The sequence below is a fragment of the Aspergillus heteromorphus genome (genome assembly GCF_003184545.1).
Source record: "Aspergillus heteromorphus CBS 117.55 chromosome Unknown BO70scaffold_49, whole genome shotgun sequence".
In the NCBI taxonomy this organism is placed as follows: Eukaryota; Fungi; Ascomycota; class Eurotiomycetes; order Eurotiales; family Aspergillaceae; genus Aspergillus; species Aspergillus heteromorphus.
The window spans coordinates 81,580-94,385 of record NW_020290454.1 but is presented as its reverse complement, the minus strand read 5'-3'; the positions used below and the strand labels follow the sequence as shown (position 1 = coordinate 94,385).

The following is a 12,806-nucleotide window of genomic DNA, read 5'->3' as shown; positions in this document are numbered from 1 at the left end:
GCTTTGTTGCAGCCTTCGGTGCCGCTCCTTCCCGCTGACAAGGAGCCTCCATCAGGCGGTCTTTTCGAGGAACCTGTTAGAAATCATGATCACTCGACTAGAATGGTGTCTGGACAACATCCTTGTCGGATTGGCACCATTTCTGGCTATTCGAAAGAACCACAGCATGCTGCCGTTGCAAGTCCGTGGCAGAGAGCAGCTGGCTATTACAATTGAAGAGTTGGACTTAGGCATGCGTGTCTCAATGGCTGCGAGGTAGCCCAGGTTTTACGTCTTGTTTGGATTGTATACCCCCGGTATGATAGTTTAGTGACATCAGTTCTCACGCAGAGGCCAAGATAAATTTACCCAAAGAATAGATCAATACTGAAAGTCAAATAAAGCATGTGACGCATCGTTGAGGTAGTCGAGGCAGTATTGTCAGTCCATGGCCTTCTCAATGAACGTAAAATACACACCCGGACTGCTACATGCACACTATTTATTGACTATTTCGCCCTGACGTATCCTATTCTACTCAACAACTTAACACAGTGATAATCATCCGAGACGTAAGCTCAATTTCTCTCTAAATCCCTGACATATCCCTGGTCTCCAGTCCAATCACGCTTGAAAATAAAAGATTCAATAATAATAGAGCCTAGTATGGTTCATACATCCTTCCTTAGAATCGGCTCCCTAAAAAAACCCCCAGTCAGTCATCCCACCTATCCAACAACATCAGAGAACCACGTCCGATTACTCACCATAGTATCACATATCTCAGCAACCAAATCATATTCAAACTCCATCCAACCCCGCTGCCGGTCAGTCGGACAATTCATATCAAACGCCTGCGCCCGATCAAAGTCAATCCATAACGCTTCTCGCGGGATCATCCTCAACAATCATCATATTCCTAGGATGGATGTCACTATGCTCCACCCGAGCTTTGTGTATTTCGCGGATGCCAGTAAGGAGACTTTCTACCCTCTCAGATGCGGGAGACAGGCCTTGGGGTCTAGATTCTCCAACGTCCCGTGGAATTGGGGTACGATGCCGCGGGAGCAGAGTCCTTGGCTTTCGAGTCACCTGTAAACGGTTGATTCGCATATGTAGATGTTTGTCTCGCGATGTTGCGATTCATAGTTCTGCTTGGGGCGACGGCCGTGGTACTGCAGCAAGATGTTGGGATTTATAGATTTTCAACTCATGACTAAAGAAAGGGACTGACCACTTTGAGGATGTAACTATACACTCTGAACTGCAAGCGACGAGAGTACCCCGCAACCAAACCCCCTACTTACACAATACATGGATCTTTCTTAGCCAGAGTCTAACACATACGACCATAGGGTGTGGAGAACAGGGCTTCCCGTCCGCTCAGCCGTACTTAAGCCACACGCCGGGAGGTTAGTAGTTGGGTGGGTGACCACCAGCGAATCCCTTCTGTTGTATGTATTTTTCTGGATTTTTATATCTTTTTTACATTGTTTGGGGGGGGCAGGAGTGAGGTTTTCGTGGTTGTTGTTCATTTATATACGAAGGAAAGGATCTAGTTGTTGGGCTTTATGCTGTGTGACTGTGTTTCCGTTGTGTGCTACACTCCCCTGGTCTCTGACGTTGACCTTGGTTCGCATTGCCGAACCACCCCTAAAGAGGGGTTGGCTAATACTATAAGTGCTTCTTAGGAGGGAGACGCATGCCCCTTAAGCGGAAGGAAGGTGATAGCCCGACCGATCGTGATATAGGTAATGTTGAACGTTTGAGAAATACCCTAACCGACCCCTGCGCGGCTTAGGATTTCCACTGGTTATGATAGAAAGGTCTCAGTGGATAGCCAAGGCAGGGTAATTGCCTCGTAGTACTATCTATTGGCCACTAGTACTAAGCAACAATATACACAGACTAAATGATATACACTCCAAACTTGGAAGAATTCTATACATCCTACAAATCACATCGTCATCCTACATTCAACCACCCGCACAACATGCTTTTTCCAATCGCTCATTCGTTACTTACACGACACGCTGCTAAACAATCGCTGACTGACTGAACGCTCCTTCTCGGGACTGGGAACAGAAGAGAGGGGAGATATGGTAAGACATGAAATGAGAAAGAGTAGATGGGTAAGGTAAGGTGAGCAAAGAAAGGGGGAAATTAACTGAATTACAAGAAGGAAATTAAGCAACAACAGTGGCAATCGGACTCAATCCTGAGGCACGGCTGTCACGAAAGAAACCAATATACCTAAGTACTGGTCTCTGTCTTCTTCGTAAGGCAAAACTGGCATGTCGGGGCGGGAGTGACGGGTAATGTGGGAGTGACGTAGATGCAAATAGCAAAACCAATAGATCACGCAGGTGTAGTAGATGGGGAAAATGCTCGTCTTTAGCTTTTGCAGATCTAACCATGAGGAGCTTGCGCTGATGCAACCAAGAAGCAGATGCAAGGCAATGCAATACTCTATGCTTGGTGGGAGATTTAGGCCTGGTCCTCAATGGTGGCCTTCTCGAGCTCTTCCGACACGTCGGCAGTAGCGTCGTTCTCCTGCTTCAGCTCAGCGTCGGCGGAGACCTTGCCGTTCACGCCGCTGTTCTTGACGGCGGGCTTCTTGGCGGCATCGGTGGAGCGGTCACCGTTAGCAGCGGAGGTCTCCTCCGCCTCCAGGCGGTCGATCTCTTCCTGTGCCTTCTTGATGTTCTGTACCAGTTCGTTAGCATTGGCTGTCTACAGCGTGGGAAAAGTCATCTCACCTCCTCAGTCTTGGAAGCCTGGTTCTTCTTCCACTCGGTGATCTTGGCAGCAAGCTTCTCAATCACGGCGGGAACATCGGCCTGGCTCATGGGAGGGTCGATCTTGACCTTGGCAAAGTCCTCGATCACACCGACGTTCAGGTTAAACTTGGTCTCGGCAGGAGCGGGGGCAGCACTGCCGTTGGCACCCTTCTTGCCCTTCTTGCCCTTCTTTCCGCCAGTACCACTGAAGTAGTCCTCCTCACGGTCGTCCTTCTTGAGAACCTTCATGCCCTTGATGTTCGAGTCGTCGACGGTACGGCCCACTCCAGCAAGGAAGTTGGAGCCCTCGTCCTTCTTGTCATCCAGACCCAGAGAGGCAAAGTCGTAGGCGGGGTTGAAGTGGCGGATGAGACCCTGGCCAGTAAGGATCTCGTCGGTGTAGGCCAGACGGGAGGCCTCCTCCAGCTTCTTGTCAGCGACCTTCTTGCGCTTCTCACGCTCGAAAGCATCGCGCTGGGCCTTCTGCTTCTCACGGCGGATCTTCCAGGCCTCATCCTCGTACTCCTTGTAGGCCTTGCGGCCCTTGTAGTAGTTGTCCTTGATCTCACGGATGGCAGTCCACTTCTTCTGCTGCTCGCCGTGCAGCTTGGTGCGCTCGTCCCGGAGGGCGTTCAAGTTCTTGAACGCGCTGTCCTGCTCGGCCTTGATGGCATCCAGCTCCTTCTGGATCTCAGTGTACTTGTCGCTGAGGGCCTTGGCCTCGGGGTTGTCGAGAGTCTTCTTAAGGGTAGCGATCTGGGTCTTGAGGTCGGTGATGACCTTCTGGGCCTCGTCCAATCCGGCGAAGTTCTTGCGCTGCTTGCGCAAGTTGGAGACGTCGGTGAGGATCTTGCGCTCATCGACCAGGCGGAGGGTGCCGGAGTCGACCTGCTTCTCGAGGCGGGCGATTTCGCGATCGAGGTCCTCGACGTTCTTGAACGACATGCGTGTCCGGGAGGTGTTCTGTTCCGCAATGCGAGCCTTGAGCGTAGCGTCCAGGGCGTTGAGCTTCTCCTGGGTGCTGGACCGGGAGGCCTTGAAACCCTGCTGCTTCTGACGGATCGAGGACAGCTCGGAGCGGAGCTCCTGCTGTCTCTTCGCGACGGGCGAGTCCTGGTTGTTGGGCTTGGCCGCCTCGATCTTGGCCTTAACTTGGTTCTTGGGGAAAGTTAGCGGACTGGACTCGGCGACGGATAGCAAACAATAATTCCGCGATTGGGTGCAGCAGGAACATGGGTAGACAATTATCCGGGGCAAGGCTGCCAAATCGCCGTCAGGCAGAAAAGGCCACGGTGCGGTAGCAGGTGAGAATTAAGTCACCGCATATCAACAATCGCAATTGCCCGGTATGCCGCCAATCAAGTCAAACAAGCCTCACATACCAGCTTCTCCTGAACCGCAGCATGCTCCTTCTCGGCCTGGGCGAGATCGGCCTTGAAGGCCTCCTCATTGGGCTTGGTAGGTCTGGCCTTCTGCTCCGTGACAGGAGCGGCTTGGGCTTCGGCGGCCATGGTGAGAGAGGGAAGCGACAGAGGAGACAGTCGACAACAGAGAGAGCGATTGACCGAAATCAACCGGGAAAAGAGAGCTCGTACGAGCGGGAAGGGGGAGGGAGCACAAGGAGAAGGAGGGGGTTGAGGGGGAGGAAGACGCTTGGAGGCAGAAACTCGTGCTCGTTTTCTTGGTCTGGCCTTTCTGGGCGTTGGGCGGCGCTTACCCGTTGGCGCCTTTAGCGCTGCCCGCCGATTTTTCGAGAACCGCTTTTTGCTTCCATCATCGCATCGCTTCATTCTCCCCCTCCTGCCCTCCCAGCTTCGTCGTCCGCGTCCCCCGCGCCCGATCACTTTCTCTGCGTGAGCTGCCTGCTCTCATCACCTGCAGTTCCCCATTTCTTCGATCTCTGCCCGTGCGCCGTGGTGTGTCACCTCCTCCAGCCATGGACGACGACTACACTACCACCTCCGTGGATGCCGACCGCGAGATGACCAGACTCTGGCGCACATGGAGGACGGTCTTTGAAATGCTGCTGGACCGCGTAAGCATTCTCCAGCTCTCTCCAACCTCACTGCCATCCTCATGCGATCCCACCGCTAACCATGCTCAACCCGCAGGGCTACGAGGTGACGGAAGAGGAAGTGCAGATGCCTCTTCACGTTTTCAAGCAGAAATATTCCGACCCTCTTGGATACCCCGAGTATGCGCCACCCACAGCCAAACACCCCAATCCCCCACCCAACCCAATCTAATTATGCTCTCCCTCGCAGCCGCAACAAGATGAAAGTCAGCGCCCGCCCCACGGAAGCCATGCAGGCGAAATACACTCCCTTGCCCAGCAAATCGAACCCATCCCCCCAGCCGGACTGCGGCACGATCTACGTTGAATTCTGCCCGGACGCGACCGGTGTCGGCACCAAGCAAGTGCGCACGTTCAACCACCTTGTCGATGAGAACAACTACCACACCGGCGTGTTCATCACCCAGACCCCCATCTCACCGTCCGCTGTCCGTCTGCTCAGCAGCATGCCCGGCCGCATCTGCGAGCACTTCCAGGAGCAGGATCTGCTCGTCAATATCACCCGCCACGAACTCGTCCCCAAGCACGTGCTTCTCAGCCCCGATGAGAAGGCCCGTCTGTTGGAGCGCTACCGTCTGAAGGAGTCGCAGCTGCCCCGTATACAGGTGTCGGATCCCGTCGCGAGATACCTCGGTCTGCGCCGTGGCCAGGTCGTGAAGATCATTCGGCGGAGTGAGACGGCCGGTCGCTATGCCAGTTACCGGTGGGTTATATGATCGCAACGCGGACAGGGTGAGAGTGAGGGTGAAAGCGAGGATATCGGGGTGGAGGTCTGGTGGTGTTGGTGTTGGCCTAAGGCGAAGACGATTCGTTATCAGGTCCGGTCTATTGGTCCGTTCAAGCGGCCAAGATCTGACCTATCGATCAGCCTTCACTAACACCGACAACACGAGAGCGCAGCAACGAGATAACGAGAGAGAGAAAGTTGCGGCGCGGCATGGCGCGAAAAGAAGGACAAGACGGGGCCGAGGCCGACTAAAAAGAGGAAAAAAGAAAACTTGTCCAATTACAGGCATCGGGCAGCATGGCGTAAGGGCGAAAAATCTCGATGTGTTTCTAACGGCGGGTGTATGTATCTACTAACTTATGTCTTTCCATTTTGATCTTCCATTTGACTTGCAGGGGTTGACACCCTATCTATCTATCTATCTACCTACCTACCTACCTACCCACCTTCCCACTAACCCCGAGAACTGCGGTACATGTTAACGCAGTTCGACTTTGTACACTCTGCCGCTATCTTCCTGGCTACTTTAACCCAAGCTAGGCTTGTATCCTCAGGTGATTTGTGTCCATCATCCGATCCGAACAAGAAACATCATGGATGACATGTACTTGTCGCTTACATACCGCTTACCCAACCCAACCCTGAAAACTATACGGTATACCACAGTCAACGAATATCCAACAAACACACAATTCATATTCACGCCTTCCAGCAGCGTTGATCCTGCCGTACGTATGTTGTCTGTAGCTGTATTGATCCACGGTTGCTGCTCTTAGTCAGGTGACCGACCTACCACGACCACTTTTAGCCAGATGAGAAGCCTTGACTTTATCTTCCTGGTACTTAATGCGCTACTTTAATCTACGGATGTCCTGAAGGTAGGTACTGGTCTGTGTGGCTCTTTTTTTCTTCCTATTTTATGTTGATGATTGTTTGTTATTGGATAAATGACTGGCAGCTTGAAGACAGCTTAAGAAAATAATATTGATCAGTCTAATATCAATCAACACCATCGCCGATACCAGAACCAATAGCAATATTGACCAACACCAACACCAACATCATCGCTGATGTACCCCGTCCTATCCTACCGGCACAACCCAAAATACCAATATACATACACACACAGAGACGGAAAATGAAAGTAACAGTAACATAGTATTCCCCAACCATCACCCTACCGACCCTCACCTCACCACAATCAACACGCAGACCAAGCGGCCCGGACGGACCAACTGCAGCCCCCAAAGAAAGAAACGAAAGAGAAATAAAAAAGAGAAAAATAAAGGGAAAAGTAATATTAAATTCCAGCCGTCTATTCATACAGAACATAACAATCATTCACTGGGAATAAATCAAAACAAACGATCGATCGATCGATCGATCAACGTCGCCACAACAGCCCACCCACATCCTGCAGCTCAACCTCGTTTCCTTCGATGATGGGCGCCGAGACGTCGGCTTGGGAGCGGTAGGATGGGACGGGGGAGGAGGGGGCGTCGTTGAAATGCACACTGGATGAGCCGCGGCGACGGTTGGAGGAGTGAGTATGGGAATGGGAATGCGGGTGGCTGTAGAGGCCGCTTGGGCGGGAGGGGTAGTGGGGGTTGAGAAGGGGCGGGAGTTTGTGACTGTGAGGCTGGGATTGGGATATCCTATTCCTGTTCCTGTTCCTAGGGAGGTGCGGGCGGTTGGGGTTGGGGTTGGGGTTGAGGGGAGTTCTGGGGTGGAGATTAACCCGCCGACGTCTTGGAGGAGGGCTCGGCTTCCTGCGCTGTAGTGGCGGTTGTGTTGGTGGTGGTGGTGGTCTGGATCTTGGAGAGGTTGAGGTTGGGGGTGGTTGTTGGGCATGGGGGAGGTTAAGAGGTTGCCGACGTCGAAGAAGGAGAGGTGACTGGGCGATGATAGCATGGCTGCCGGGTCTGGGGATGATCTGCGCGGCGATCCGTTGGTTTCTATGTACTCGTGGGGACTGACTTTGATTTCAAGACTGCCTGTTGTGGAAGTGCGGTCGTCTTCCATACCAGTACCAGAACCAGCAGCGGAGCGCTGGTTGAAGGACCAGTTGGGGTTCAAGGCGCCCGTGCGAGCCGTCAAGGGATGGAAGGGCATGGCGATAGGCGCAGGGCGAGGGCTGGTCCTGTCCGAATAGCATATCTCCGGGTCTAACCGCATGCCCAAGTCAGCGGCCAGGTCTTCGTCGCTTCCCCATTGGTGGTGCGTGATGGTCTGGCGGCGGACAGAGCTGTGATCCATGCTTTCGCTGACAGAGGCCGACCCAAGGGCTTTCTTGAATTTGACTTTCTTGACTCCTTTGTCGCGAACAAAGGAGCCGATGATTACAGCATTGGAAACTGCCGTGGCGGCTAAAATCTCCAGCGACGCCACGAGCGAGCGATATTGTTGCGATCCATCATGCCAGATGACCGATGGCACCCGATAGCATGTGATCCCGACGAGGATGAGAGAGAGGGCGAACGAGACGACGAGTAAGACTTTGCGCTTCAGAGGCATGTGGGTCATCATGATCAGAGGGATCGGAAAGGAGACCAGCAGCAAATCGGTTATCACGTCGCAGGAGCCCATGGTGATCAGGTTGGCATAGCCGAGGCGACATCGTGGGCCTGGATCGGGCACGACCTGCCAGTAATGGTCGAATGGCTGACACTCGGCGAGAGTGGCGATTATCACCGCGATCAAAGTTGATGCAAGGAAGTAATAGAGGAACTTGAGGAATATTCGGAGGGATCGTCGCCAAATCTTCCCTGCGACACGCTTGAGGAACTCGCATACTGTGAACTTGGCCGTCCAGATACTGTATGAGTCGAGACCATCAGTTCTTGCCCCGTGAAGAACCACCATGGAAAGGAGATAACGACGTACAAGATAGCATACAAAATACGCGCCACGAGCACCAACTTGCTGCCAATAACCCTATGCTGGATATCCTCGGGAGATAATCCCTGTATTGTGGTGTTGTTGGTGCCCCAGATGAGTATGACATGGACACATGCCATGCGGAGTAATAACGGGATCATGCTCGCCATCATGACTTTATCTTCGCGGAAGAACCGTTCGATCCGAATATATCGACCACATACCCGGACAATGATGATAGCTATGGAGAAAGCAGTCGCCCACCAACTTACGAGGAGGGTGGGATTGTTCTGCTCCTTCGTCCGGGCATCTGGCGGAGTATCGGAAAAGAGCCCGCGGGGATCGAGCATCCACTGCACACTCATGGCCGCTGACCCGCCTCCGAAGAGGGGCCAGTAAGTAAGTGAGGGCGATCCCAGGAATCAGAGGGTAATGTGCGAGGTACCGGGCTCGAGATTCAGAACCAATGGAGACGATATGGATGTGCCTTTCTGCGCGGTCACATTATCCGAGATGGGGATCTGTAGCTGATGGGCACGTGCCCTAATCCGTCTCTTCTGTGGGGAAGCCAGCTTAAAATAGGGCCAAAGAGTTTTGATAATCAATAATATCGAGGAGCTGTGAGACGGGTGGGGATGGAGATCCGGTTGATCTTGCTGGGGATGACAGGGACTTCCCGTTCAGTGAAAGCGGCTGTTACTTCAACAGAGAAGGTGGCAGCAGTGACCACAGTGGCAAGAGAAAAAAGGGTGTATTCACAGCGCCCGGGTGATACTTCGGGCTTGTCCCAATCTGTCCGGTGTAGTGAGTACATCAGCACGAGTGAAGGGAGACCGGGCAAGTACACCGCCGTTCTGACGTCCAAGTTATTATAATATCAACCAGGTCCCCAGCGCGCGAGTCGGTCCTTTTGCAATCGGGTTGCGCAACAAACGGTGGGGTGGAGATAACAGACGGGGGCATCTACCCTTGCCATCCGAATCATAACGGCGAAGCATATTATATCAGGTCCCATGGTAGGGCCAAGGTACAAGAAGCTAGGAACCGACCTAAAGGTCATGGCGTCCGATAAACTTCGCCGTCGAGTGAAAGATAACAGCGCAGTTGGGAACGGTGGGCTCCGTCCGGAGGAGGGAGGGAGGCGCGCTATTTTCTTTGTGAAAGCGCACGCGCGATTGACCCTTGGGCCAGGTGCATGAAATTACGGGGGTGAGCGCCGGAGAAAAAAAAGGGAAAGATAACTCGATCGCGGACCAGCCAGAGGCGGACGATAGAGCAAGGACCAAGAGCTAATCATCCATCATCAGCATCATCATAATCATCCACAACAATGACGGGTGCCTAGTTCAACGATGGCGTTTATATGGGCCAATGGGTTTGGGATGGCGGGCTGGACGGATACGAAAGCCGTCGTCGCGCCCACGAGATTGCTTGTGATATGGGAGGGAGTTTGCCACATGATTTGCAGCTGACTCGAGGCCTCCAACAACGTCATCAAAGAGGGATAATATAATGGGGCGATCGAGGGTTAACCTTGCGGTTAGGACTTGGGAGTGGGAGAGCGATGGCGATAGGCCGAAGATCAGTCGATGGCCCCGAGGCGAGTGCCAATCATGCCCTCAGGTGGTGATGACGGCAACAGCCGGGTCCGATAAGCTGCTGATATTGATAGGGCGTTTGCCCAACTGACAAGGGCTGTACGGAGTACATTAGCCAGATCCAGCTGGGCATGGAGTCGGTAGGACACACGAACCTTGGGTTACTATGGGGGCCGTAGGGTGGTAGAGGTAGAGAGTACGAGACAGGGTACGAAGTGACAGGATGGCCAGGGGCACAGGAGGACAAGAGTATAGTGCACGGGGTGGGGAGAAAGAAGTGAAGTTGGAGAGTGGCCGAAGTAGACTAACCAAAGCGCCCGGAAGGTAAGGCAGCGGCTGTCTGTCTCTGTTTGTTCTCATTCTGGCACCGCGGGGGAGATCACCTGCCTGGGGCAATCACTACCCCTCCTCCCGCCGACCCACGACCGTGCTGATGCTATATCCTCCACGTGGCGTGGACAATGGATTCATCCTTTGATCCTTCGGGCACTCATCATTCATTCACTCACTCACTCACCGAGTGACTATAGAGTACTGACTGACTGACTGACTGACCGATCTCCCAGTCGGGTCCATGTCACACCAACAGGACCTCTGAGCTTTGTCCCGATTGGCATTCCACCCTGAGCAGGAAAAAGCAACGCCATCCATACAGCCTACAGTACAAGGCTTATCTCCGTCGCGACCTGATTCGCATGTTCCTTGGTCGTGGCGCCTCGCCCATGGATGACCGGCGCATGGATTCCCTCGAACTCTGTACTCCGTACACACAGAGGTAGATAAGCCATCCGCTGCGGTCGGAGCCGGCTTCATCGCTGGCTTGACTGTACGAAGGGCAGCTTACTTGCCTACATACCCACTGGGTTATCTGTCGGCTCCCGACCGATCAATGCCGAGTGCGGTGCGCCCATATGCAAGTGAGATGAGAATCCTACGAACTCCAACGCAGGGGAAAGGGAATATGTACGGCGTCGGAAGCAAACAACCAGGTCTCATGCCATGCAAACGCCGAAGTCATCCCCCCATTCCCTTCATCCCATCCCTCCAACCCCTCCCCCCTCTCCCGGATACATGGATGCTTTGTTTCGACTTTTATTATTGTCTGTGTTCTAAGGAGGAAGTCTAAATTACCCAGTGCTGAAAATGTACAAATCAAAGGTCCAGGCGAGTCTAGACTCGCGAGAGAGATAAGCCTAGTGTGCTGACTGACTCGATCCCTGGAGGTCTAAACGTCCTCCCCGGCGAGGATAGCTTGCAGCACCCCCCGCAGCTCCTGCAAGAACCGAGTCACCTCCTGCTCCGTTCCCACAGTAATCCGCAGGCAGCCCTCGCAGCCGTACTCCTTACCGCGGAACCGCACCACGACGCCTCTCTTCTCCGCCATGGCCTCGTAGGTCGCCAGCGCCGTCACATTGCTGGCCTTCCCGCCCTCCGTGGCCGGCTTATCGAGTAGCTCAACCAGGAGGAAGTTGGCCTCTTGACCGCCGAGGAACCGGCCGACACCCGGGATCTTAGGCAGCTCCTGCACCAGCCGCTCGCGCTGCGCGATGATCTGGTCCCGGTACTTCCTCATAACCGCCGTGTTGGTGGGCGAGAGCGCCGCCGTGGCGAGCGCGCTGGTCGGGCTGGAGATGTTATAAGGTGCCTTGAGGCTGTTGAGGAGGGTCGCGATCGGGGGGCTCGTGAAAGCAACGCCCAGACGGATACCGGCCAGACCAAAGGCCTTGCTCAGCGTCTGCATAACGACCAGGTTCGGCCAGTCATTGACCCATTCCGCGAGACTCGAACCCTCCGGAGCAAAGTCGATGTACGCCTCGTCCACGATCACCACGCCGTTCCACGTCGGGTGCTCCAGCACCTTCTGGATATCGGACTTCTTGATCAGGCTCGCGGTAGGGTTACCAGGCGAGCAGATATACACCATCTTGATGGAGGGGTCCGCCGCGAGCGTCTCGTTGATCTTCTCCGGCTGCAGCTGGAACCCATTGTCCACGTCCAGTGGCACCTTCACAATCTCGATATCGTTCACCTGCGCGCTCACCCCGTACATGCCGTACGTAGGCGGACACGTGAGGATCTTATCTTTGCCGGGGGCGCAGAAACATCTCAAAAGTGCGTCGATGGCCTCGTCCGATCCGACTCCACAGAAGAGGTTCTCCGGTCCGAGGACCTTCTGGGTGTGAGTGTGGGTGTTGCGCAGTTTGCAGAACAGCTTCTTCAGCTCGACCTGGTGACTTTATCCAACGACGTTATCCATTAGCTATCGGTGATATAACACAATTGAACCGACGCGATCCGGGGAGTGGTGGTGGTGAAGCGGCGAGGGGAGACCGCGGCCAACTTACGGATCCGGATAACGGTTCAGACCCAAGAGATCAATTTCTGGTTTCGAAGATCCCGTCGAAGTCCCCGTCACTGTAGACTCCTGTAGCGCACCCTGCTCGTTCAGAGCCAGACCCGGGCCGTAGGCGTTCTCGTTGGCGTCGAGCAGAATGTTCGTCCCGTCATCTTTGTAGTCACTGATTCGTTAGTCCTTTCGTCACAAGGAGTCGGGGAAGACGCCGGGGAAGACGCCGGGGCAGACACACTCTCTGGCGCAACGGTAGGGTTGCAATTTGAGGATATTGGGGCGCGCGCATGTGGAGAGATCGAAGGGGGAGGTTCGTGAGGCCATTTTGTCGCAAATTGAGGGGGGAATTGGGGTGTTGAAGTGAAAGAGAATGGTGGGGAAGAAGCCGGTGGGTGGCGGGGAAGTCGGCGGAACCGGTGTC

General features: G+C 54.1%; 5 protein-coding genes across 5 annotated transcripts; 1 reads left to right on the top strand and 4 right to left on the bottom strand.

The window, feature by feature from the left end:
- Positions 1-583: 583 nt before the first annotated feature.
- BO70DRAFT_176671 (uncharacterized protein) lies at positions 584-1,222 on the bottom strand. Its single transcript, XM_025538406.1, has 2 exons — positions 747-1,222; positions 584-678 (listed from the first exon to the last, which is right to left on the bottom strand). The coding sequence occupies exon 1, from the start codon at positions 1,090-1,092 to the stop codon at positions 850-852; it is 243 nt and encodes an 80-aa protein (XP_025394609.1). The 5' UTR covers positions 1,093-1,222; the 3' UTR covers positions 584-678; positions 747-849.
- A 1,244-nt stretch (positions 1,223-2,466) lies between these two features.
- Positions 2,467-4,270, bottom strand: bfr1 (putative nuclear segregation protein (Bfr1); the record flags this gene model as incomplete). The annotated part of the gene is made up of 3 exons (XM_025544997.1): positions 2,467-2,685; positions 2,739-3,917; positions 4,142-4,270. 3 exons carry the CDS (start codon positions 4,268-4,270, stop codon positions 2,467-2,469), a joined length of 1,527 nt encoding a protein of 508 aa, XP_025394608.1.
- A 283-nt stretch (positions 4,271-4,553) lies between these two features.
- BO70DRAFT_366665 (DNA-directed RNA polymerase core subunit RPB5) lies at positions 4,554-5,899 on the top strand. Its single transcript, XM_025544391.1, has 3 exons — positions 4,554-4,794; positions 4,871-4,953; positions 5,024-5,899. The coding sequence occupies exons 1-3, from the start codon at positions 4,696-4,698 to the stop codon at positions 5,547-5,549; spliced, it is 708 nt and encodes a 235-aa protein (XP_025394607.1). The 5' UTR covers positions 4,554-4,695; the 3' UTR covers positions 5,550-5,899.
- Positions 5,900-6,662: 763 nt separating this feature from the next.
- Positions 6,663-8,747, bottom strand: BO70DRAFT_176561 (putative integral membrane protein Pth11-like). Its single transcript, XM_025538404.1, has one exon. It carries the CDS (start codon positions 8,420-8,422, stop codon positions 6,902-6,904), a length of 1,521 nt encoding a protein of 506 aa, XP_025394606.1. The 5' UTR covers positions 8,423-8,747; the 3' UTR covers positions 6,663-6,901.
- Positions 8,748-11,117: 2,370 nt separating this feature from the next.
- On the bottom strand, positions 11,118-12,746 carry BO70DRAFT_366662 (histidinol-phosphate transaminase). Its single transcript, XM_025544390.1, has 3 exons — positions 12,624-12,746; positions 12,381-12,554; positions 11,118-12,269 (listed from the first exon to the last, which is right to left on the bottom strand). The coding sequence occupies exons 1-3, from the start codon at positions 12,707-12,709 to the stop codon at positions 11,261-11,263; spliced, it is 1,269 nt and encodes a 422-aa protein (XP_025394605.1). The 5' UTR covers positions 12,710-12,746; the 3' UTR covers positions 11,118-11,260.
- Positions 12,747-12,806: the final 60 nt, after the last annotated feature.